The 26326-nt window shown below is 44.7% G+C and overlaps 1 protein-coding gene across 1 annotated transcript in view; it reads left to right on the top strand.

Moving 5' to 3' along the window:
• CDK15 (cyclin dependent kinase 15) overlaps positions 1-16293 on the top strand; it is a gene marked incomplete at both ends in the record, with an annotated part of 36192 nt that extends 19899 nt beyond the window's left edge. The window contains 4 exons of the mRNA XM_082311450.1: positions 917-980; positions 8046-8094; positions 10703-10842; positions 16184-16293. Of these exons, the coding sequence (XP_082167576.1) occupies positions 917-980; positions 8046-8094; positions 10703-10842; positions 16184-16293 (363 nt within the window). The remainder of the gene's footprint in view (positions 1-916; positions 981-8045; positions 8095-10702; positions 10843-16183) is intronic.
• Positions 16294-26326: the final 10033 nt, after the last annotated feature.

Raw genomic sequence — 26326 nt, forward strand, 5'->3', positions numbered from 1 at the left:
AAATTTCACCATTTTTTAAGGAAACCTGATAATTTGGGGGGTTGCCTGGATGATAAGCTTTGAATGCTTGGAGTTAGCAGTAGTGATTTATAATACCGTATCACATGCTGTGAATTCTTCTTAAATATGTGGCTTCACCTCTTTAGCACAACTCATCCGTATCAATAGGCACAAGGCACTTTGCACGTGGTAAGTAATAATGATAACACTAAACATCTGCAACCAGCACAGAAATCCAGATATGCTTGATCTCACATATTTCAGCAACTAAAATGAAGTTGGAGGAGGCTTTACTGGCCCAGACTTTGCTCAGCGAGGACCAACTTCTGAAGCCCACAATTCATAATAAAGGCCAAATACACTGCTGAAGCTCTGGACCCCTCAGGATGAGACACTGGACTGCTTTCTAGCATCTGCCAGTAGACCTGTCTGCCAGCTTTTCTTTTTCAGCTCAGAACAGCAGCAGTTTCTGTCACAGCTCACAGCCAGTGCTGCCGCTGAGTGTATCGGCTGCTGCCAGTGCAAGTGTGCAGAGTGAGTCCCCAGTGCAGCTCTGGCACAGGAGGACACCTTCAGTGGCGAAAGAGGCTGAACACTGTGACCCCGGGGCTGGCAAACACATACAGCAGTGGCATCTGGCAGTGAAGCTGCATACGCCTTCACTGATGTTCCCAGCAGCAACAACGTTCAATCTCAGCAGGACCCTTTCTGCTGTAAAATCAAGTGCTAAAATGTCAGTGTCCTTTATGCGCAGTGGTAGATCCAGCACCAGCCAGGGCAGTGTGAATCTGTGCTGGTTTACAGTGAAGGCCACAGTCCCTCTCCGTTGAGACCGATTCCTTCAGCTCCACACCAAGGCAGGGTACTGGCAGACAGAGGTTATTGCTCTTCTCACTCTCTCTCTTCTTTTGCACAGGTATCGGGGGTCCCAACTGAAGACACCTGGCCAGGACTTTCCAAGCTCCCCAACTATAACCCAGGTATGATTTAACTCACAAGAATGCCAGCTTTTTCTCTGAGCCACTAGCCACTTAATTTTTGGGTCAGTAATTCTCATTATGAAAAATCCCGTGCTTCGGTGTTACTAAATGCCTTGAGCTACTTAACGATAGTGGTGTTGTAGGACCTACAACAACACTAGGATCGGCCTAGGATACAAACAAAGGTAGATGTGTGGCAAAGTTGCCTCACTGAGCGCTGGGTATATGTTAAGCTGATGGAAGATTTCATTGCTGCAAGTGCTGGCAATGTAGTTAGTCTCCACTCCTCAGTGCAAAGGACCGATGTCTCCTGGTTTAGACTGGAAAAGCTGACAGGTACCTGGAGACGCAGTTTATCTGAACTCTCCTTATTTTTATGGAGATTGGTTTGGGGGCCTTTAAACCTCAGTTTTAAAGGTCACTGTCCCTGATTTTGATGTGGGCAAGGTGAGAAATCTGTGTGATTTATAAAGCTGGCTTCTTTTATTTCCACATGGGCTGGTAGAGAAGTCTGTGTCCTGGACTTCAAAGGGCCAGTTGTCTCTTATTTTGATGTGGGCAGGTTGAGAAGTATGCTTTGAAAAGCTAGCTCAGTCACTCTCCCTCTCCCTCTCTCTCTCCCCCTTTCTCTCTTTCTCTCTCTTTTTGTTTAATGTTTTCTCTTGGGAAAATATATTCAAGTGTCAGTGAGGGGGAAATGATGAGCACTGATTCTCAGCCTCTCAGCAGGATCATTCTCTAAGAGAAATATAAAAGTGAAATATTAAAAACCCTAGAATGTGAAATCCACCCATCTACAATCTAGCCATTCTCTCTCACTTATACCCTAAGAGAGTGGTGGGGGGAGCCTGTCTATCTGGAAAGGGGAAAAAAGAGCAGGGGGAGAGGAGGAGGGAGAAGACGTGCTTTGAGCAAGAGGTTTACAGGTTTAGTAGAGCATAGTAACATCTTTTCAAAGAAGTGGGTGTTACTCTGTGACCCAGTCCAAGATGCCCCTCCTTTGATTCTGGTGCATGAACACTAAACAGCCCCCATTTTCACATGGTAGCTGCGACTGGCTGAACAATAACCTGGTCTCACAGTCGAAAGGACTGGAATCCTTCACACAATTAGCTGAGACACATTAATCAAACCAGCGTGAAATGGGAATGTGTCGCTGTCCCCAGCAAGTTTAATTTGGATAGGGAGCAAGCACAGAGCAGACAGCTGGAGGAAGCACTTTCTTCTCTAAGTTGTTGAAGGCTTGGCTGGGTAGTCTACAAGTTGGGAAGGGTAGTCTGGGAGGAAAGAAATGCTCATGTGCGGGACAAACTGATCACAAAGATTTTTTTTTATGCCAGTCATCTGCTCATACAAGGCCAAAAACTCTCAGTGATGATGATGAGGTATCCCGATGCTATCTAGAGGTACAATCTAAAAGCACAAGCATTAAGGCTACGCTAGCAAAGAAACTAGTACAGACAACAGCAAATGCATGAGTGCCCAGAACTGCCCTGAGCGGTGACTCCCACCTAGCTCTACTGTGTCTGAGTAGCAGTGCTGTCCTCTGCTGCTGCGGAGGGTGCCAGTGGCAGGGCTGGGAGGGAGAGGACAGGACCTAGGCAGCATGGAAATAGCTCCAGTAAAGACAAGTCTAGTCATCATAAGCAATTTCCAAGTCTGAGTTGCTTTCAGGCTTGATGGAAAGTTTCCCTAACGGACTCCAGTGGGGCAGAATTGACCTGTGCTGTGCTGTGATCCTGTGACACTGGTGACTTTTGTGGCTGGAGCAGACAGAAATGCAGGAGTCAGAGGACACCTTCCTGTGAGAGCATCCCACCATGATAGCAAACACATGGGAAAGGGGTGCGGAGCCAGTTTTTGGGGCAATAGCTGTGCCAGCTGGAGAGGCAGCATCCCTTTCCCCTCCTCAGAGCCTGCCTAAAGGGCTCTGAGCTGCTCCAGCCACGTACTGGAACCAAGCACTTGGCTCACACCTGGATTATACAAACCAGTCTGGATCGAAGAAGGTTAGTCATATAAGGTTGGACTATTTGCCCTAGTCGTGAACTAAATCAAGTCAGTTTTTGATGGGGCTGCTGGTAAGAAGGCAAATTAGTCTCTTTGTTTAAAGCTATTTGCCATTCACATGTTCCTGTGCACTTCCCCTCTCTTCCCTGAAGCACAAGTGCTGTTTCCCCCTCCGGGACACGCTCAGCGCGAGTGGAAGCTGTGGAGTCTGCCTGAGAAAACCTTCTCTCTTTAGGTTATTTCCAGCCCAGTTGTGCGAATCCGAGTGCCTGGGATGGTTCAGATAAGCAAAAAAACTTTGGAGTGCTTCCCCAAATCTGATGGCTTGAATGATTTTAGCTAGTCCTATTGATGTTCGCAGGGAGCGCAGGCAGCAAACAAACAAACAGGTTCCTGCCCGAGGCAAGGAACGAACACGGGCAAAACAAAGCACTGAGGTGTGATCCTATTCTCATTGAAGTTGATGGCAAAACTCCCGCTGGATTCAGCAGTGTAGGCTCAGCCCCAGACTGAGGTTGTTACTGGAAGGGTTCCTGGGCCAGGTGGGTTAGTAGGAATCTTTGAAATGAAAGTTGGAAACCTTTAGATGTTTTCCTGTCACTGCTGTGGGCTCGAGCACATCCTGCTGCAGTCTGAAGAGGAGATACAGCATGGGCAGTAGGGTCCGTGAGCCAGGCACAGGGCAGCTGGAGGAAGAGCAGCTCCTCTGCCCCCCCTATGGGCAATTGGCAAGGGATGAAATGTGCAAAGGAGTGTTTGACCACCCTATGCCCCTGTGCCTTCTCGCACAAAGAAGCTCAGAAACAGGCCTCATGCCCATTGCCTACAGTTTGCCAAAATCTCAACCGGTGCCTGGCCCCAGGTGAACAGGAAGGATGGGTGAGCAGCTCTTCTGTGGCCAGCCCTACAGTGGCCGTGGAGCCTGAAAGCACGTTTTTACCCGAGCCCTGGCTTGAGAACCTGTTCCTGCAGAATATGAAGGGTTGCGAGAGCTCCGGCCCCACGTCTCAGCGCACTCACTGGCCCTCTCCCTGGCTCCCCGGGCTTAGGAGCCCTGCCCATAGCGACAAGGCTTTGCCCCGTGTTTGTTCATTTGTTCTGTTCCCCTCATTTTGCTTTCCCTGAAAGAGGCAGTTGTAGCTCTGTTAACACTATTTTTGAAAGCTCTCATGCTGTGTGAGCTCAAATCCTTGCATTAATCTACTGCTGTGTTCATTTCACTGCGCTGAAAAGCAGGGAGTTTAAATCCCCTCTAAACACCATTGGTGACACCAGAAGGCCAGTGTTTTGATCCAGCCCCATTAATGGTTACAAGTTTGAATCTAGACAGCAGGGGTCAAGGGCAGGAAAGGATTAGGACTCACAGCCCATGACATTAAGCTGGTGCTTCTGCCAAACTGGGAATACTGGAGAACCCAATGTACCGACCTGTTTTTTGTTTCCTTTTCCTGACATTTGGATTCTGAAGAGTGGGCAACAGTGCTTATTTGTTTGTAACATGATGAACTCGCTATGAGTGAGCTTTATGCCTTGATTTATCACATGGGCTGACTAATGAAGTTCCGTATGGCAGGTAGTATCATCTCACCTAGCAGACACAAGTTTTACACTGGGCTTTTTCAGATGCAGCAATTACTTTTAAATTAAGCCTAGTTTTTCACATATCTGCAGGCTTTTCTACGCTGAATGAGATTTAGAAGCTTTCCAGAGTCAATTTCTGCTCCCGAGGACAGATTTTTAGTGTATCATCTGTCGCGTTTCCAAAATGTCACCAGCAGATGGAGGCAACAAGCAGCAGGCTCTGAAACGCAAACTTGAAATAACATTTTTGAGAATGCATATGAAGTCTGCAGTCCGAGTGCTTTTTTTTTTTTCCTTTTTTTTTTTTTTATCTCACTTTTTATGCTGATGCTTCATTTAACAAATGGGATGGTTGGAAACTGAATTCTAAAACGATGAAATTTTTATTGTCATAATAAACCGCATGTGGCTTTGATCCCAAAGGGAAGAGCAGCACTGTAACTAATGCGCGATCTATGCTGGCCAGGCTGTAGGGAAACTTCCTATCTGTCTGGCACTGGGCACAGACTGCAGTTTCCAGCCTGCCACACAGACAGAGCTCTGCTTCTGTCCTGCAGCCACAGAGATTTCACTAATGAGAGAAATTTTCTCTGTGAGCCTGCAACCCCAGCGCCTTCATCCAGGAGCACTTGGCATCCTCTTTCTCTCTCTTCATCAATTAGGAAAGTTTAACTTTTGTCCTCTGGCTTTCTTGCCTCATTATCAGTTCATTAGCCACTTCCACCTGGGTTTTCACATAGGAAGGTATTTCCTCATTAGCACACACTGCCTTGCATATGGATAGACAATAACAAACCCAAGCCCTACCTTTCAGATCTACTCATATTGTTAAAAAAGCCAATCAGCCCTACACAATCCCATCATTTTATGTCTATATCGTCATTGTAAGACAATTAAATCAGTAGTTCATCCACTTTTTGGAATGATATCCAAATATGCTTTATCTCTTACCTTTAAGGAGTAGTTGTTTACGCTGTTCTACAATTTTAGATTGGTCTTAATCTTACATTAGGGGAAAATATTTACTGCTCTGTTCTTACCCTGCTCGAGACAATGGGGCCTCAGCATTCTCTAAGGGTTTGTCTATATGGGGTCAGTCAGGAGATTAATCTGAACTGATTTAAAGTGGATTAGTTAACTGCATTAAATCCTTGAGCAGAGACACACTGTTTTCTTACCCATATCTTCCATTTATAATCAAAACTCTGTATACTCAAAGTGGCAAGTTTGGCAGTCCTCACTCAAGCAGAATTCTCCACTGCGAGATGCATTTGGACAGGGACAGCAGTAGTTGGCTCACTGGCTCTTGCACTACCCCTTGTAGACAATTATTAATCTCCATGTTATATAAATGATAAATTTAAGTCAAGAGGCTTGCTCGAGACAGCAAAGACTATAATTCAGGTATGCCTCCCAGTTCCCAGTAAGCAAGCTGATATTTCTATCTGTAACGTAAAGAAAGTCCTATTTCCTCTTTGGATTGTTAATCCTAAAAATGCACTCCACAAAAACAAAGTGACATTTCTCTTAGATATCATTGAAACATTTTGCCCTGCTGTTATCAACTGAACATGTGTTTTTTAACTTTTATGTTAAACTCACTAAAGAATATTAACGTTAAAAGATTTCAGTAGAGTTAAAGCACAATATTTAAGTCATCTTGACATTTTTATTAAATATTAAAGGAAATTGATATATTGTCATGGAATGTTTCCATCTCACAAATCAAAATTTTTGGCAGAAAGTTACAACATCTGAAAGTTTTTGGCCAGCTCTGTGAAGAGGTAAAAATTTCTACCTCATACAAAAAAGCTTATGCCTTTCCAAACCATTTTTTAAATTGTTTTTCTTCTTTTCTAACTGGAAACTTTACATCTCTACTCAATATGGACCATTTATTTCTACACTTTTATTACAGTCGAGGGGGCAAAATGAAGGAAAGAGGATCCAGAGAAAATGTTATTAGTGATCCAAGAGGAATGTTCTGCCAGAGTTAATCTCAGTGACTGATTTGGGAAGGGGCTATTCAAGATACTAATATATAACTTCTATATATTGGTGATAATTCCAGTGCTCTGGCACCTAAACAGTCATGAATCCTGTCCCAGGTTATATTGCCATTTACTGCTTTAGCAATTACCTTAGTATTTGGGTGTAGGAGAACACTTCAATTGTGAACTGTTACTTACCCTGTGATAGACAGGTTTAACAACCTGCTTGACTGGCTTAATGGTGAAAGATTGCTGTTGGAAAGGTTAAGTGCTGAAAGTTCAGTCATTTGCACTTTTTCAAATTGTCTGTGTGTCAAGTCAGACACTGAGTGACCGAGTCCCTGGGCCTGGCACTCTGGAAATGGCCATGCAGGCAAAGGCAGAGGGCATGCCCGCAGCCGGCAGCTTCTGTCCCCAAACGATGTGGCTTCTGGGCAGGAAGGGAGGGCAGATGCTCTCGGATGGTGCAGCATAAGCCCCAGCCGAGCTCCAAGTCTACTGGCAACAGACCAGTGGCACTTGCCTTCTGGTGATCTTGCTTCCACGGGGAATGCTTCTCTGGGCTGAGCTGGAAGAGAGGTCTACACCACCCTTCCTGCTCTCCTTTTCATGGCTGGAGCACCATTCATCTCTGCTGTCAGAAATGGTGCTCAGGAAAATGTAGCTGTGTAGAAATTACAGCCTTTCTGATGCAAGAAAATGTCTCTGTTGATCAGCTCTAAGGGGAAGTCTTCCAGGCTTAAGCCATTCATTCATATCTAAGCCTGAGAAAATTCATACTTTGTAAGAAAACATTTGAGGAATGTATTCCTCTCCATTTTCCACAAAGTTGAGAAATGTGTCCTTGAAAAATGGCAACAACAACACAGCCTTCCCAAAACTGCAAACTCTGCAAAGTTCCAGTCTGGTAGAGATGTCTGAATAAGTAAGTACAAAGCCTGCATGAAAATGGTTAACCTGATAAACAGCAAACTTAGTGAGGGATTGACAGCAAAAGCAGTGGGCAAGAAGAGAGTGGGACCCAAGTGCCTTCGCTCCATCCCCAGTCTTTCTGCCAGCTCCATGCAGAAAAGCCCCATGTGCCCACAGGGTGACACATGAAGCTCAGCAGCCCCTTGGTAAGCCAACACAATTGCTGGGGATTCAGGCCTGCAAAACTCTTTCTGCTTCCTTCGTGTGAAGGCTTTAGGGACTGATACTGCTTTTATTGAAGTCAAAGCTAAGATTCACACGGTAACAGGAGGAGGCCCAAGGCCTGTATTCACAGAGGTATGAAAGGAAAGGGTTACAGAACTGGAACAGCCTTATTAACATCAATGCTGGTACTGAAGTCCTATAGGAATAATGTATATTTATAAATACTAAGATGACAGATTCTATAGGGCCCTTTGAAATTCTGAGTGCACGTTTTTTGTAAGGGCTCAAAGAATGGTTTTTGGCTTGATTTTCATTTAATCCTGTGATTGTATATTACACTTTCTAGAACTGGTTGCTTCCAGGAGGCCTCAGAGACTCCGAGTCATCTGTGACAGGTAAGCTACCTAAAACGGCAATGTCAAAATTGCCTCTGGGTTTATTTGTTTCTTTATGCAATCATTTAACTTGAAATGAGCTCTTTTGGCAAGCTCGGGAAAAGCAGGGTGGCTCTGTAGTAACAAGCAGATCTAACATCAGTTAAGCAACTGATTTCAAGAGATCGCAGTAGAGGTAGGCACATAGTGGGTTTATTATTCTCAGAGGAGTAGTGATTATTCTCAGATAAGCAGTGATTCAATGATATTATGAGCAGCTTTTTGCGGGGCACAGTTCGATTTGGAAGGTTGTACTTTCCCAGGCCCTCTTGCCCACACTGAAGACAGACTTTGCACTGTCCCAATTTTCATTTCTGGAAACAGACTGCAGGAACATTGCTCAACAGTGGTAAGGAAGATGTGCTAGGACAGCATTTTCACGAGACAATGAAATAATCTTGTGATTAGTTAGGAGGGGAAAAATCACATTCTTCAGTGGTCAAAAGCTATGAGACTAGGGCCATGGTTACATACCTCGGCTTGACCAAGCACACTGCCTGATCACTCCCTAGCGTGCTAAGAGAAGGGAGTATTTTTCAAGCGTATATATTTAAACACACACACACACACACACACACACATAATGTATATATGTATCAGTGAAAGAAACTTATAATCAGGCAAAGTGCCCAGCCTAGCTCAGAGAGTCATTAAAATAAAATTCCCCCCCAATACTGATTTTGAGGCACACAACAGGCTTTGTAGATATGTAGGAAAATACTAGACAGGATTTGTCCTCAGGATTGTGCTCATGCACAGGTCAAGAATCAAATATTCTTTGAGGACATAACCACATTTTTCATCGCTGCTGTTTATTATCTGTTCAGCTCATTGCTTGAGATCCAGCCCTGCTCAGAGGGAAACGTGCTGCCCTTCAGAGCTGGGTTTCCCAGACGCTGTTTTGAATGGCTGAACAAACATGCTGAAGTTTTCAGCAAAGCACAGGTTGCTGAAATGCCAGCCACTGTCACGCATATCTTCAGAAACACACAAAGCTCAGCATGTCCCAAACCCTGATAACACAGGTCCTGGAACAGAGCAAATCCTCTCTCAGCCTGCACAAAGAAATAACTGTATTCCTTGCAACTCTGCTGTATTGCGCTTCTGCTTTTTGGCCATAATCCCTTGACAGGCCCCATTACAGCCCCATACCGACGGGCTGGCCCAGCACCTCTGTGGCAGAGCTCTGTGCTGCACATGGGCCAGCTCCAACTCTGCGTTACAGAGTCCTTATGCCGGTACGGCCAAACAGCTGCCTTGGCATGCTCGGCTCTTGAGAAGGAAAGAGCTGCTTCATACAGACCGCTCAGCCATGACTCTCCATGGCCAATTAAGAAATCAAAGGGGAGCTCTGTGCAGAACTCAGCCACCACCAGCAAGCCTGAGCCGTGGTGGGAAGCACTGAACCATGTTCCTGCCCAGTGTGGGAGCCTGCGGCAGCAGGGACCAAGGGGACAGAGGGTCTCCAGTAAGACTCTGCCATGGCAGGGGAAGCCTGTGGTGCAGCTCTAGCAAGGAGCCTCAGGCTGGATGCTTTGGCTCCCTGTCCCATCCCTGCTCCCCAAGGCAGCAGGGGCTTGAACCGTTTTGCTGGAGGTGAGAATTCAGCAGTTACCTACCACAGTGAGGCCAGATACCTTTTATAAATCTGTTTCTCAGGATATCTCTCTCTGTGATTTTTCCCTTCTTTTTTTTACATTTTATCTCCTCAAAACAAAAATGTCAGCATGTCAAATGTCCTGTGCAGGGAGGGGGAGTGCAGGGGCAGGGGGATCCCGGTGCCTGATGTCACTTGGAGGGGAAGCACCGGCGGGGGCTGAGGGAGGAAGCACAACAGGCCATGCTCCGATGGGCCTCCTGATGCTGAAACATGATCAGAACAAACAAACAAAGTAAAAGCTGTAAAACTAAATGACTGTTTTTATTTGTTTCCTTGTTGGTTTGTTTTCTCTCTTCCACTTCCTTGTCCCCAGCTGTGTGCTCCTCCAGAAAGCAGCCACTTGGCATTGGTATTTGCTGGGCATAGAGCATGTGTGTATTACATCTATTTTAAGCACTCGTCCTGAGAAACAGATTCATCACTGTGAATCCCCAACACATTTTACAACAGCTGCACTACTGGTACTAGGGTAGGAAAAGGGGAAATGGTATCTTCTTCAGTTTTTAAGTTTTGACATCTGGTCTGGTCAGTGGGCCAGTCAGGTTATTTTGTGCACTTGCATTGTCACTGTGAACTGGTAACACCAACCTCTGATATTGCAGTTACGACATGTAAAATATACTCTCCCCAGCAGCATTTTTGCTTTTACTTACAACCTTCTTTTTACAAAATAACAATTTATTTTCAAAATTCCTCTGAAAATATGAGTTTGAGCTGAAATCCTGGCTGTGTATACTCCAACATAATCAAACTCACATGGAAAAGCAAATGTCCTGGAAAGCTACATAGCTGGGATGGGTTTATCCAGCTCCCCTGTGTCCCTCCACTATCTCTGCTTCAAACTCTGAGAAGTTCCGGTTCCAGCTTTCTGGCTCATCTCCTACGCTATTTTTTCTCCTGTTCTCCTAGGCTGAGTAGGGTACCAGCAGCAGAGAATTTGGCCTCCAGGATGCTTACAGCCTCCCCTCGAGGCTGGATCTCTGCGCAAGATGCGCTTCTTCATGGCTTCTTCCACCCTCTGCCTCCTCAGCTCTATGAGGTTCCTGCTGGTAAGTTAACTCTCGATTTCATCTCACCAAGAAAGAGCTACTTCACATGCTATTTATTATGAGTTTCTTCTGTACTTTGAAAGTCTCTGCCATTCACCCGGACGTCTCTCTCTTTTCTGCCTGCCCTCCCTCCCCACTCCCATATGCTGCAAAGTTTACATCCCATTGCAAATTTGACAGCTTGTTTTTTCTGTTTTCTTCCACTTGACCACAGTGTTAATACTAGAAGGGGGCCTGGATGGGCTGCCGCCATGGTACATTTACAAAGCAGAGGTGCATATGCTTTGACAGGTCATTTCTCCCCCATTCTGTAACCCCAGGGGCCCAGAGCTTTACCTTGGGCTGGCTCACACTGTGTATTCAGTGTAACTCACATGCTGGTCCCTCCTGATGTCCTGAATTCCCAGCTGCTCAGCATGATGTGCTAGCCCCAATTCCCTTGGACCGCTCCTGCTCCCTTTTGATGTTCAGAGACAACAGCTGTTCCTCGTACCCTGTTGCACCAGTTCTCCCTTAGTTTTACCTGCTTTATTTTCGTCTTCCCTTGCTCCCTTCTCTTAAGCACACAGCTGCATACACACAGATCTGCCTCTCTTGCCTTGAGCTGACAATAAATACAGGGTCTCTCAAGCTACAGGTTCTGTTCCTCACTAGGAAAAGCTCCCTTCTATCGGGCAACACGCCAGAGAGCCCTCACATTCCCCGTTGCCTCCTGGGCATGTGCTACACTAGTTAGTTTGGTGGTTTTTTTAACATAGGGGCAATTAAGAAGAAGCCTTCGTGGACTGTGTTGTTAAGCTATTTGAAAACTTAATTTCTGCCTCCTGTGACACGTCCCAAGTGAAGGAGCAGCCAGCTAGCATCTCTCCCAAACCGCCGCCCTTCAGAAGGTGCCGTATGTGTGTATGTGCATGAGTGAGAGACATCTGCATTCCTTTTCTGTTCACCCAGCCACAGAGCACAAATCTACTTTGACACTTTTAGAAAAATGAAAAGATGGAATCTCGCAGGAGCCTGCCTGTGCCGGGGGGGGAGGAGGGGAGCATGCACAGCAGGAGGGAAGTTGACTTTTCTTTATACATATAGGGTTTTTTCCATGCAGAGTTTAAATTATGCCTGATAAAAGGAGTTTCGTGGATGTTTCAGTTCTTTCAAACCCTCCTGGCTTCCTCCCAATTAAATGAGGTTTGTCAAAGCCACAGGGCTCTGCTGCTGCCGGAGAGGCGGACAAGCACTTCCCGCAGTGACATCTCCAATCCCCAAGGGAGAAGATGAAAGTGTCAGTGCCGAGAGAGAGAGAGAGTGTGGAAAAAAACAGGTACAGAGACAGACAGTGTGAGAGAAAGGGAGAGAGTGAGGAGAAATAGAAGGAATGAGGAAACAGATTGGCATAATGTGTCAATCTCCCCGACATGCTGCCAGAGAGGGGATAGATTCATTCCACCTGGATTTATGCACCATCCTATATTTATTATCCTCCATATTGCGGCGAGAAGTACCTTGTGGACAGGCAACTGCATGGCGTTATCATAGCAACCAATGCGTTGGGAACAGAATCAAAGTGCACAGGGCTGAAACAAGTACAGTATCATCATGCAAGACCATATTCATGAGTGACTCATTAAGCCTGTAAAAATTAGGCAATTCTGAATAATTTCCCATGTAGCCATCCCCATTGCCATAATCATGTAAGACATTTCTTCTCTTGTATCATTTTGGCATCACAATATTTCGGAATTTAACTGTATCATTTTAAAATTCTGGTTGCTATGATAACACAGTGCAAATTTTAAATATATTCTGTTCCCACTTTGTTCTGGAGGATGCTGGCTATTAGTCCCCATCCTCTGAAGGAGAAAGTTAAAGCAGAAGGGCATAGAATGAGCTGGAGATGAAAGGTAAAAGGAGGAGGGGATTGATCCCAAGGTGTGCAAGAGAGTGAGCGGGAAACAAAAAAATAAAAGGTTCCCATAAGAAATTATTTTCTATTTTTGTGAAATAATTGTAGCCGTAACTGTCCTTCTTATAAGTTGCTATGACAAGCTGGAAGCCAGTGGATGTTTTTCAAAGGTCAATTCCTGGGAAAAAATAATTGGAGAAATCAGTGTTTTGAAGATAAGTACCCCTCCAAATAGCATGTTTCTGATTACTGAGGGGAATGCTAATGGCTAGAGGCTGGCTGCTGCCCCTGGGAAGGGGGAGAGGGAATAAGGGGCTCTTTGCTTCCTGGTGGTCAGCTCCTGCAAAGGGACCAGGTTGCTGTTGCTTATGCTCATCTGGATGCAAAGTGCTAAAACAAAAGAGTAGCCCACGCTGTCAGAGAGGAAGACTCTCTGTCCCTGAGTGGGGCTGGTCCACAGATGGGCCCCTCCTACAGCTGCTCACTCCTGTGCCTCTAGCGCTAGAAGGCAATGCTAAGGCCCAGGTTCAAACCCCACTCATCGTCTCGGTGGCCTTAATTCTATACACGCCATCAGCACCTCTGGATATGGTAACAAACGAGAGGAGCATGGGATTCTCTACTTTCCTTCCACTGTGGCTAGTAGCCTACAGGGTGGCAGCAATGACCTTTCATAAAACTGGAGCATTTGCTGTCCTTGTTCTGGCCTAAGCCAATCCTGAGACAATTATCTTTGTGCAGTGCAGCCCTGCACTACAGCAGCTCTGATAAAACTTTAGTCTAACCCTTTGCCACCTGCTAAAGCAGAATGTTTTCTGTCCAATTAATCACTCCTGGAAGAAAGATGAGATCCTTGAATCAAGAAAGCATGAGATGTGCTCTCAACTCAGTGTCAGTCCTGAAGTGCAAAGGGCCTTCTGAGAAGATATCTCACTCTGCTGTCAGACAGGTCAGACAAAGTAACAATTGCAGCTTATTATTCTTAGTTATAGATTTGGTTTATTTTCCCTCTCTCCAATGCTTTAGAGCAGGCTCGCAAGAAGGGAGGGTGAGCAATGGGATTTGGGGTTAGTACCAGTGTGCTCCCATGAAAACATATTGCAAGAGGAGCTCTGGCCAAACAACCCAGGCGCGTGGGCCAGAGAGGCCTGAGCTGGCACCTCAGACCCTGTCCCCACCGGGCCGATGTCCAGGCTCGGTATAGACCTTTCTCACAGTTCAGGAGACATTCGACCCTGGGCATACCATCAGCACAGCAGTTAGTCATCAAGTCCAATTTGTGCTCCATGAGGAGGATTGCGTATTACATGGATGTGATCCTGGCTTTGACTAGGAGGGACTTGCTCCTCTTGGGTACAGTTGCTCTCTGGTTGTTACTTCCCCCCAGCAATTCAAATCCAGTGGGCCAGCTGGTGATGACACTGTACGGTTTCTCCTAAAACAGCCCGCTATTCAGCTTTTCAGAGACAAGGAGGAGGAGGGAGGCTTGATGTTGACAGAGCACTGTCATTTTAATGCCTGTTGCATCTAAACTAATGCAAAGCAAGTGTAGGCAATGAGGAGGTTAAGGCTGCAAGCCATTGTCTACCAAAAATCCTATTACTGTTGGGATTAGCCAGCGCTGGTAGATGTTATCACAGGGCACATACAATAACGAGCTAGCTTTCATGGACATTTTGTTTGGGTTGGCTGCTTTCCCTAGGTTCTCCTACATAGTTGAAAGGTTTATATAGTCACTTATATTTTTTTACCTCTGTGCTTTACCACCTCTGTATGCAGCAAATGGATACCCTTCACTGCAAATCAGATAGATACAAAAAGTGAAGTTCCCACCAGGTGGATGAATCTGGTTTATAGTGTGTCTTAATAAGGGAATAAACCAAAGTTGGTGTTGAGCAGCAAATCAGCTGTCGCTCCTGAACCAGAAGTAGTCTTTTCTGCGAGGTGATAAAGCAAATCTTCATTTAAGTCAAGAAAAACACCCCTTACTTCACCTGGCCTGATCTCCACAGTGGTGGAAGGTCTGCTTGCGTAAATACTAACAGGACACTGAGGTTTTGTATTATGCCATTAAACCACCACCATAGGAAAGAGTCATTGCAACATCACAGCAAATGTGTGCCAAGGGCACAGGCCTCTGGAGATGTTGCCCTGCTTAAGCTCTTCCCCACGTGCTGGCCTGGAGCAGACATTGTGCTGGACCCTGTTTAGGAGCACAGGGCAAAGGGAAAGATGGGAAAAGAAGGAAGGTTTCCTTTGCTCAGTCCCCAGCTCATGCTCTTGCAAAAGCACAACTGGTGCAAAGTTTGGCCCACATGACTTGTGGAAACAAAGTCCTACAGACGTAGATCAAATGCTCTGACTCCCATTGATCTCAGGCCAGAGAATTTCTATAAAGGTCTTATTGTTCAGGGAGATGAACTGCTCTTGGTGAGGGGAGTGCTGTTAATACCCTTCATGGAGGCAGACGCTATTGCATCAGAGGTTAGCAGACATTTTTCTGTATTTTGCCTAATTGCAAGTTATATCTGAGGTTTCTTTAACTTCCACTTTCCCTTTAACACTCTTAAATGCAAATCTGAGAAGATTTAGTTGTCTTGTTTGCTGTGAAAGACATCTGGACTGGAACTCCCATGTAGTCGTTTGCCATCCTCAGGTGCACTTCTGCCTTCACCCAGTTATCAGCAGAAAAGAGCAAATGGGGATGTAGTGATCAGATTTCTAAGGCACAAAAGTTAAAGCTAAGTTTGAGATTGTGACAGCAAGCAACCATGAGCCTAGGAACTCAATTAGCCTGAAAGACAACTATCTCATTATCTTTCCTAAAATGATATAAATACATAAGAATATAAAAATTTAAAATAAACTCTCTCTCTATTGACTGTCTAGATGACTGAATTTCACTGCTCAATTTCTTTAAACACCCACTTTAGTATTTATTTATTCTAAGCGTGAAGCAGCTACGATAATTAGACTGTCAGATTTGGTAAGTTAATGAGGAGTCACTGGAGTGGAAGGTTTTGCATTTGTGAGATTGCTGAAGGAGAGAAGCTCCGTGCCTTCGCTCTATCTCTTTTTTCTTTTTCTTTTTTTCCCCCTCCGCTGGGTGGGAAGGAGAGAGCTTGGCAGTGTGTAGATCCATTTGAATCCTTTTGATTAGTGGGTTGCATTCCCACCACTGTTCTACCAAATAATATTTTGCTGGTTGCTCCAAGAAAAAGAAAAGTTAGAAACAAAAGAAACCATAGATGAGATTTCTAGAGAAGGGTGCCTAGGTTAAAGAAATCATTTTCCAAAAAATCAGAAGGAACGGAGCTGTGAGAAATAGGATCCTGAATTAGTTTATATTGTGGCTAATGTCACAGGAGAGCATTAGGAAAGTAGCACAGTGAAGGAAAAGGACCATTTTGCAGCCTTCTCTTTAACCTGATTTTTCCACAGGACAATCAGTGCTCACGGTTCCAGGAGTAAGACTGCAACCTGAAATCTGTGACCTGTTTCCTTCTTACCGAAAAGGCCATTTCTCAGGAGGTTCAAGCGAGTTTTGGTAGAAAGCAGGCATGATTGATTGACTAATTCTTGGGTAAGTGCATAGTTGCCACTGTCAAAGCTGCTGCCATCATCGTCAGCACATGAATTCCTTTGTGTACTGAAGATGAGAAAACAGAACCAATATCGAGGGCTTGATGACCACATCCCAGGCTGGGGACTAAGTGGCAAATCTCACATTCAGAGAGAAGAGATCAGCAAGCCAATGGCCCCCAATGCACAATGCTCATGGGAGGTTTGGGTTTGTTTCGTCATATTTCCAAGTCTCAGACCAATGCCCTTTCCTCTGATGCCTCCCCAGTGAAAAAATATTGCTTCATTTCCCCATTGCTTAAACTGACCAAATTGCTTTGTTCGCCTTTGTCCTTGTCTATTGAGTTCACATTTTATAGCTTATTTGTTTTGGTTTCACACGCAATGGAACCTGAGCAGAGCTAGGCAAAATCTCCTTAGCCCTTAACATCCTTGGTTTTAATTAATCAGTATTTTAATATGACACCTCAAAATTATGCTTGACCATCAACATTTTTCATCTCCTTTTTGTTACAGAGGACCAAAAGATCACTTAAAATCACTGTTATTGAAAGAAATTACCAGAAAATACCCTTTTATTATATCCTGTCTCTTTGTTTACTTTGTGCATTTGTTAACAGCATGTGTCCAGTCAGTGTCACCAGCTGGGTCTGTGCTTGCAGGGCAGACCTGGAAACTGATCTTGAGGCCAAATTAGTTTGACCGTCTTATTGTCTGTCAAGCTAAGAGGCAACCTAGCTGTGATAGCAGGGCAAACCTCAGCTACCCGTCTGTGCTTTCAAATGCATGTAGATGGCATGTACCTGCTATAGGATCAGGTCCCAGCACTCAGTGCCTGGTCTCACAGCCTCTCTCTACCCCATCTGTCGTCATCATGTAGACAACAGCAGGCAGACAGGACAGCCCTGAGTCCTTGCAAGAAGGACCTGACACTGCCAGCCCTATGGCCAGATTGGGTTTTGGAGGCAGCCTGAATACATTCCCTGCTCACCTGCTCAGCTAAGTGCAGACAGGGCGGCTGTTCCCTCTCTGTGATCAGAAAGGAACTAATCCTGCCAAAAAAGCTGGTTGTCAGTTCCACTAAGGCTTCTAGGACAACTCACTTGAGGGGGGCACTCATGCTTCAGTGTTCAATGAACTTGGATTTGGCCAGTTTTAACTGATTTTGAGAGTATTTCACAGTATTTAAAATAGTGAAACCATGAAAATAGTAGGAGATAGATACACTTAAACATTTTCCTTTTTTATATATTGACCTGGCCTCAAAGTGATTGTGTCCCTTTTTTTAAGCTGCTTACAAAACATACTAAACAAGCTTAAATGTCAACTCAAGTTTTCTTCTGCACTTCATTACAGGAAAACATTCTATAAGTGATGGTGTTCATATCATTAATCCTCTTTTTAAACAAGGCATCTGGATTCAGACATGCAAGCAAGATTATAAATGAAATAATAGTAATTTTTTTGGTCATTTTAATAGGCTACCAATGGAAAGCAGGGGATTCTGTATGCTTTTTCAAATCTAATCAGAGGTAGATAGGCATCTAAAGCACAACAGCCTCACGCTGGCACAAGAGAATGGAATTTCCTGGGAACATAATGAAACTGGCCAGCCTTCCTTCATTGGCCAACCTGAGTTAGGTTACAAAAATAGACAAAACCAAAAAACTAAACATACCGGGCTCAATCATGAATCCGTGGGCCCTGAACGACACAGCAAGGGACAAAATATCATCACAGTCTCCTCTTTGTTCTTCTGGTTTCAGGAAGGGAAGAGAGAGTGCCAGGTGTCTATTCCAGGGTGATATACACACCATGCCAACACTCCATCCATTTTCTACCTTATTCCACCTCTTTCCCTCTGCCTGCTGAGGAGGAACGTATGGATGGATCATTGGAATCTGCTTCCGTTCTCATGCTGCCTCTCAAAATGCAGATAAATAATGCAGCGCCTCTTATATGTATGTACTAGCTAAGTGTAGTTGAATCTACAGGAAGATTAGGGCTTGTTTAAACCAACTGTTAAAAGCAAAGTAACTGAAGTCATTAGCTCCACAGAATATTTGGAATTAGGGTTTATTTTTCCTTTTGATTCAGGACTTAGGCCATGGATTTTTATCCTAACAGAATTCCTTTGCAACAGGGGCAGATTCTACCCTTCATTACACCAAGGATCTTTGAAATAACTCTTGGTATTGACAAAATGAAGCAAAATCATTGAGAGCATAAAACAAGGGAGAGTTTTGCGGGGGGGGGGGGGGGCGGGTGGTGGTGGTGGTGTGTATTTTTAAAAATCACCTTTCAGTAGAAGGGAATGAAATTGTGCAGATGTCCTGCCTTTTGTTTTTCAGAAAGCAATGTCAGAAAGATTGACTTGGCAACGAAGATGTAACAGCACAGTCTGGAGACTGGACTTGCAGAATAAACTCAGCCATGTGTCACTTAATAGAGAGATCCCTGGACCAGAAGATCGATGTACAAACAGGACAGATGGGGACTGACAATTGAAAGAATGTAGAGGCTGATCCAAGGCTTACAGAGACCTGTCATTCCTGGGGTTTGCCTACAATCTCCTTCAACAAAAGAGCTCCTGAGGGAAGGAGGGGATTAGTCAAAAGTTGAGTGAAGTCTCCAGGGAAGATGCTTTCTTGGATAAAGTTGTCAACAAAAGGAATTGTTTAAGACTATTTGTTATAATTTCCTAGAGGGAGTTTCTGCCATTACTAACAGGATTACCAGCACACTGGTTCCACACCAGCAGAGCATTAGACATGTGCAATGCAGACCGGTTGCTTAGAGCTGAATTCAGGGGTCTTCTTACACTGGGTCCCAAATGTGTGCAGGTGTTGATGAGCAGAGGGGAGATGGCAAAGAATTAAGCTGCAGCCAATCATGGGCTATTTTTGGTCCAGCTGTTGCAGAGTCCTGGCTCATTAATGAGTTACTAGGGTGTTTTAATCTCCTTGATCTCAGGGCTGCTGACAGACTATGAGAAGGAAAGCTAATCTGAGGTGAGTGCTGATCAGGATACATGGAGAAATCAGAAAGCTCTTTCCCAACTACAGTTACTGTGAAATTTCTCACTGAATTCTTCCTGGAAGAATCAGGAAAGCAAGTCACTTACTGTGTTCATGTACTCGTCCGCTTGGTTTCAGTTATATCTGGGATACTTTTGCTCAGCTCCGGGACATCAGAAACCAGAAGCCTCGGTGTAACCTCACAGCAGATCTGGGAAGAAAAGGAAGACAAAGATAAATCATTAAGGTGCAGGCATGCAAACCTTCTTGAATACTTCTTATTCATCTGAGTAGTGTCACTGGCATGACTGGGAGAACTTCTCTGAGCAAGAATTATGCAGAGCATTGAGGCATTGGAACAAAACCAGTCACAGAGCTATGGGGACATACCAGAGAAATGGGTGGCAGCCATAGAAAGAGCTGGAAGGTGACATTTTAGTGTAAGGGAGCTACATCTCCAGCCCCACCCCAGTCCATTTTGCTAACCAAACACTGCAGATCTGGGTGGGAAGCAGCACAACTGTTTATGTTCCCCTTTGCCCTCGCTCTAGACATAATTGCAGGAACATATAAACTAGCTACATAAAAGAGCACACAGACTATCTGCAGGCACTGCTCAGTTAAGAGGACAAGAGGTATTCCTCATGTTAGGTGACAGTCCTTAAAGTTCTCTGCCTTGGTGGAAAGGCAAGGTATGTCCCAAAAGTCTTTCCGCCTCTAGATTGCATGGACCCAGATTTCCCAAACACCAGCCACTGTCAAAATGAGTGTGAATGCCTGACCTCCCTTTGCAATACTGAACAGAAATTTGTCTCAATATTAGGACCTTCTGCCTTTCATTTGCTCGGCAATCAATCTGGAATAATATTACAGTGACCTCACAGCAGTATAAGCAAGATCAGACTAGAGTATCCTATAGAGTTCTACTTAGGTGTGTACCTCTGTGTCAGCTTCCCATGTGCAGGTTTATTTGTGGAGAGAAGGGCATTTGGAACCTTTTTAGAAGAAAAACAATCGTTCTTAAGCACACTGGCACTGGCTGTTGCATTGCAGAAGCTTCTAAGAACTGGTACAAATAAGAAGCTTTTCTAAAGTGGATGGCTGGCTGCAGAGGTAGGAGATAGCTCTCCACTTCTGAGTTACTGCATTGTCATATGCATGTTCAGAGTGGCTGTAAATGATGCCCAAGTTGGGATAGGGGGGAGTTCTACATTCCTTTTGCACTCTTGGATCTGGCTGGCTGGACTAAGAGCAGTGAAGAAGCAGGATCTCTAATGCCTGCCACGGGATGGTTATGGCTGGACGGCTGCTCCTAATTGGCAGTCACTAAATGCTCAAGATATGTTAAATGAAAGGATTTGTTATGCATGGGCAGTGAGAGATCTAATGATGGGAACTAAATCACTTTCCTCATGGTGTCTATCCAGAATATCAGTTGTAAATTTCTTTTGCCCTGGAGCAGCAGAGAGAATGGCTTTGCTCTTTTACATAGCTGCCACCCCATAATGGCCAAAGCTGTTATGCTAAGTTGCCAAATGGCCGATTGATACCTTCTAGCTCTGTATCTGGAGGGGTGGAAAGCCAGGAAGACCCTGGAAAAAGGATGTGCTGCAAGGCAGCACTCTTCTGTTCATTAACTCAACATTGGAGGCCCAATGCTTTAAATATGCCAGATCAGAGAGAGAAATTGCCCCAGAACCACTCCTCTCCCAAACTAACAGGAGTACTATTTACATCAAGAGTACTGATCTCAGTAGATTTTCCATCCTCTGGCCTGCACAATCTCAGGGGCAACAGCTCTCAGGGAAAATGGATGTAGTGTTGTAATGAGTCAGGAAGAGTAGGTAACAAGAAACACATTGGAATCCATGTACCAAGTTAGCGCCACCCAAAAAGGTGGTCCTGCTTCTCCGTTTCCCTCCCTGCTTCAAGCTTCACAGTCTTTCTCTCTTTTGCTCTTTGGCACTTTTCTAAGCCCTTGATGAACTGATTTAACTCACTAAACAGGTGGAAAACTATTAACCCTTTTGCTGGGTTAGTTTTTCATTGCTTTAGTGAGCTGAATCAGATTATGAAGGGGTCAGAGAAGTACCAGACTTCATGCATGGCTGAGTGTGGAGTGGGAAAGGAGGAGCAGGAAAAAGCCGTGAAGTTCAGACTCTCTTATCTCCAATCTGCCCACATGTAGTTCGTGTGGGTGGTCACCCCCTGTCACATCTGGATGTTTGATGTTCTGTTTTGAGGTAATAACTGAATGGGTTGTGGTGAGTAAGTGCTCAATACTGCTATCATGTATGCTGGCCCATCTCAAATCTAGGTATTTGCTGTTGAAGACCTCACAAAAAATCCCAGACATTGGCACAGAAGTGCAGGACTGACCTTTCCTCTTTTCCAGAAAAGACTTTCTCTTGGCAGGGGTAGGATGCCTTGGTAAAGCAGGTGAGAGTTTATGAAGTGCATGTAAATGGAGATCATTGTGCTCGGGGGTCATCAAACTGTTTCTTCTCACCACCTAATAAAAAATTAAAAACAAATCTGAGATTTTGGAGAAATCCTTTAACATCCTCTTTTATGTAAAGAGAGTTTAACAGCAGACTTAAATATTTGCTTTAAAAACATCTTGAAGTAAATGAAATAACTTCTTTCCCAAGCCAAGATTCTCTGTTTTACTGCAGCCCAGAGCAAGTTTGTTGGCCAAATTACATATCCTCAAGAAAAAATCCGTGGGCTTTAATACTTGCAAACCCCTGTCTGTAATGGCGCAAGGGGGCAATGCTCTTTAGAGGGGGGAAAAAAGCGCCAGGAAAATCCCCCTCACAAGCCAGAACTGCATTTGGGGAGCCCAGATGAAAGCCCTGATGCAGGTCATGTGACAGGTGTCACTTCAGTAATGATATTGGGGCAGAGATAAAAGTCCTCGCCGGCTGGTCATGTGACACTGCTTCATTACCGGCACAGCAGGTGGTCCGAGAGTCTCAATGCCTTTATTTTTTTATTATTTTTTAATTTTTTTTATTCTGTGATAATGAGAAAATGTTTAAACTTCCATCCCTGTGTTTAAACACTTCTTCATGCTGACAGCAGCAGGAGATCCCTTGATCAGCTGTCAGATGGGAAAGTGCAATTTTTCTGGAAAGTAAACAGCGTGTTTGCCAGTTGGAAATCATTTTCTGTTTGTTGGGACTGCTAGTTGTGGCGTGATGGAGCCATGTCACAGCATCTGACAACTCGGGAGTGGGGAATAGAAAACAGGCTGAGAAATGGGTTTTAGACTTTGCTTCTGATAACAGGAGCTTGAGATTTTTGACACTTCGCTATTGTTATTGTGGGGAAAAAAACCACCACTTACGGATTGCTTATGAAACTTTTAAAGCAGCGGCTCACTGTCAGTGTGAATACGTGGGACCTTCTAAAAGAAGCTCCTGCATTTTAATGGAAACTTTCCTAGGAGAAAAACAAAAAGGACACACAAAGGAACTGAGTGCATGTGGAGACACGTGGGGGTCAAGGTGGCCAGTTCTCATTCCTGGCTAGCAAAAAAACCAAAAAGTGTCTCCTTATAATTGTATTAGAAATATTAGAAATATTAGAATATATATAGAAATATATATTAGAAATATATATTAGAAATATTAGAAATATTAGAAATTCCGTGGCTGTGGTGTCACGTAGACTTGGGGAACCCAGTGGGAGTTTCAGGTGAGACAAGGAAGGCAAACGTGGCCACAGGGTCATGCCAGTGAGCTCAACCCTGTCCTGGGGTGGCCAGGGCCTGGCTGAAATCAGAGCTGTTGCACTCCCCTTCAGAAGCACCCTGGAACCCAACTAAGTTCACTTTAAATGCTAACCACATTTTTTTCTTTTCCTCTTAGGCAAATACCTTCTCAAAGTCAATTCGCATAAAGAGAAAGAGATATAGATACAATGCACATAATTTTAATTAAAATTAAGGTTTGAATGTGCATACGCAGAGGCATACACAGCATTTTTCCTATGCAGACATAGGCAACATCTTATATGCAGAATCAACAAATCAACCTGATTTCAACACTGGGAAAGTTAATTACCCAGAGCATGGCTTGGATTGCGTATTAGATACTTGCAGCAATTATGTTACATGGAGCCCTTGGTAGTCTCCCAACAAATGCTTTCCTCTGCTGGCTGCACTGCAGCCTTCTCCCTCTTCCTAAAGATCCCCATTAAAAGCTTCCTGCCTATTACACTTCATGAAATCTTGGCTCATTAAAACTGAAGTTTCAATGCCCAGTTGGTACCTCACTTGCACCAGGAAAGCCCTAGAACTGGTTCTTTGGTTTCAGCTCTGTGCTCTTGAGCAAGGCCAGGCTGCAGTGGGCTCTGCGGCGGTCGGTGGAGCTGGGAGGCGGCTGCATCCCTCCCACCCCACACGGCTGCAATTAGGGGCAGGGCTGGACCATCAGCAAAAATGATCCCAAGCGAAAAGATCAGATCAGAATCTGGCCCTTTGTTAGCAGTCATTAAAAAACATTGCACTTTTAATATGAGCTTATTCAATTAGCAGACTAACAGGCTCCATCAGATAAGCTGGGGATTTCCCTGGGAATCTGAGTCACATACTGGGGAAGAGGCTCTGCACCCTACGGTTAACCCTCTCCATGCAGAACCAGGATGAAGAGGCGAGATCCCAGGAAAAGGTTTATTTTTGGATTCTTAAAGGAGAAGGAAAACCCCTCCACTGCACCTTGAAGCCCCAGTGCCGAGTGTGAGTTGCGCACACTGGAAGGACCCATGAGGATCATGGCACCAAACTGTAGCTGCTGCAGACGGGAGACTCGCCTGATCTCTGATAAATACGCTGACATTTGGCGGCCTGACAGCTTCACAGCCCCATAAGAGGCTTCCTAATTAGAGCCTGGGTGCGAAATAATCCACAACTTGAAGTTTGTCTCTAGCTTCCTTGCTGTACTTTTTTCCCCCTCCCTTTTTGTGCCTTTTCTCCTTTTTCAGTGTTTTCTCTCACACGTTCTCAACACATCCCCTCTCGGCGGGCGGAAGCTGTTTGAAACACCAAGCAGGAGAAAGGGTCATTTTTACCTGTCCTCTCAGCTCAGACCAGCTCCCAGCAAAAGCACCCCTTTTGCATTCCATCATTGCCCTTGAAGGAGATCAGGAGATAAGGCAGGGGAAAGGACAGTACATGGTGAAGTTTATAATGAGGCAAATTACAACTGGTCTGGAAGAAAACCAAACCAGTCCCTTTCATTTCTAGTCAAATGAGTAGGGCAAAACTAGTGCTTCCAACAGTGGGAGAACGGGGACTCTGGGTCTGGATCCAGCCCCGAATTTTGCTTTCCTCTACAGCAAGCCGGCCCTGACAGCACGTCATGACATCCTGAGTCTTCCAGCTGGAGTCAGTGTCTGAATTTAGCATTGCCTTCAAGACCGACAGTACTGTGATGCTGCTGTATCATAGCAAGACATTCATCCAGCTGGTCGTAAGATGAAATAAATACATTTTTTAGAGATATGTACCGTTACAGAGCCAGATCTTTTAAAGCTAAATCATATTCCGCCCATTTACCCCATCACGTGCATATTCTCTGAATAGCTCCAGAAAAGCTCTCCAAATGCAATAACCTCTGAATTTGAGATTATATCAACAAGCAACATCTGCCAGGACAAGTATAACTCTTTTACTCTATTTACTTCCTAGAGGGTTATTTGCTGAGAGTGGATTGATTGTTCTGTATTTAATATCCCAAAGTCTCTTCCAGGGTAATGAGACAGGTAGCAAAGCTCTTCAAAGACAATAGCCATTGTATACTCTGCAACAGCTTGGATACAGATAAAAACATCAGAATCCACTTCACGTTAGAGGGTTGTTCCCCTTTACCATCCTCCTCAGTGAATACTATATTCCCTGGATAGCTACCAGAAACAGGCAGAAACTTGGGATTTTCCAGTCTGGGTGATACATTACATCGGACAGCTCTGTATGTTACCACCATTCAGCAGGATCCCAGATGGTGACATGGGACCAATACCTACAGATATTTGATCATTAGCTCTCTCCAAAGCAGAGAGATTTCATTCAAAATATGCAGTTGAAGCTATTTCCAGAACAAACGTATTTATTGCTGAGATATACTAGAAGATCTCCATCTAACGTCTCTAGAGTTCGATATGAGTCTTATCCAGAGGACTGCGGGGCCCTGGGGAGTGTACTTTTTTGAGGTTTCACTTTGTGGGCTTCATTATGATTGCTGACACCCAAGTGTTTCACATGCTGTAGGTGTCTATGTATTGTGCAGCTGTGAGAAAAAACTGTGGACCTACACCTCTGTACCGGGGAGAACAACCCTGCACTGGGACCGGAAAGGCCTGTAACATCATCCTCATCTGTAATGCCTGTACTGCTAAGACAGTGAGGCTGAGAAAATTGTTTATTGAACTGATATTTCCAAGAAACAGATGTCTATGAAGTAGGCAGAGCTGCTCCCTGAGGTTCTAATATTAACAAATTCCCTGAATAGACTGTAGCTGTGTGTTTTCTACCATCCCTTTTTATAAACTGGAGTACAGATTAGCACACGCTATTTATAGAGCCCAGCCCACCCACTTGCTTGGAGCACCCCTGAAGCTGAGGGAGATGTAGCTGCATTCGTAGCCAGACACCACCTCCAGGGTCCATGTAGCATCATATCAAAATTCTGCCTTTCAGCACAGTAGAAACCTTGGAAAAAATTAGAGGTTGTTCTGGACTTAAAATATCTGGCTCCATCTCTGCCCTGATTTTTTTGCATGATAAATGAGTATAGACATGCAGAAGGAGGACAGCATAGACATGGGGAAAGCTCTCCTGGAGGACTGACTGGGGAGGAGATGAGGCAGAGCTGGCTCTGGGTGACTCACTCCTTGGGTACCCATGTTCTCTGTCACTGCAAAGTGGGCACAAAGGTCAGAAGAGCAGCATTTTACACACACATACATGTTTGATACGAACTAT

Source organism: Platalea leucorodia, assembly GCF_965183815.1.
Source record: "Platalea leucorodia genome assembly, chromosome: 5".
Classification (NCBI taxonomy): Eukaryota; Metazoa; Chordata; class Aves; order Pelecaniformes; family Threskiornithidae; genus Platalea; species Platalea leucorodia.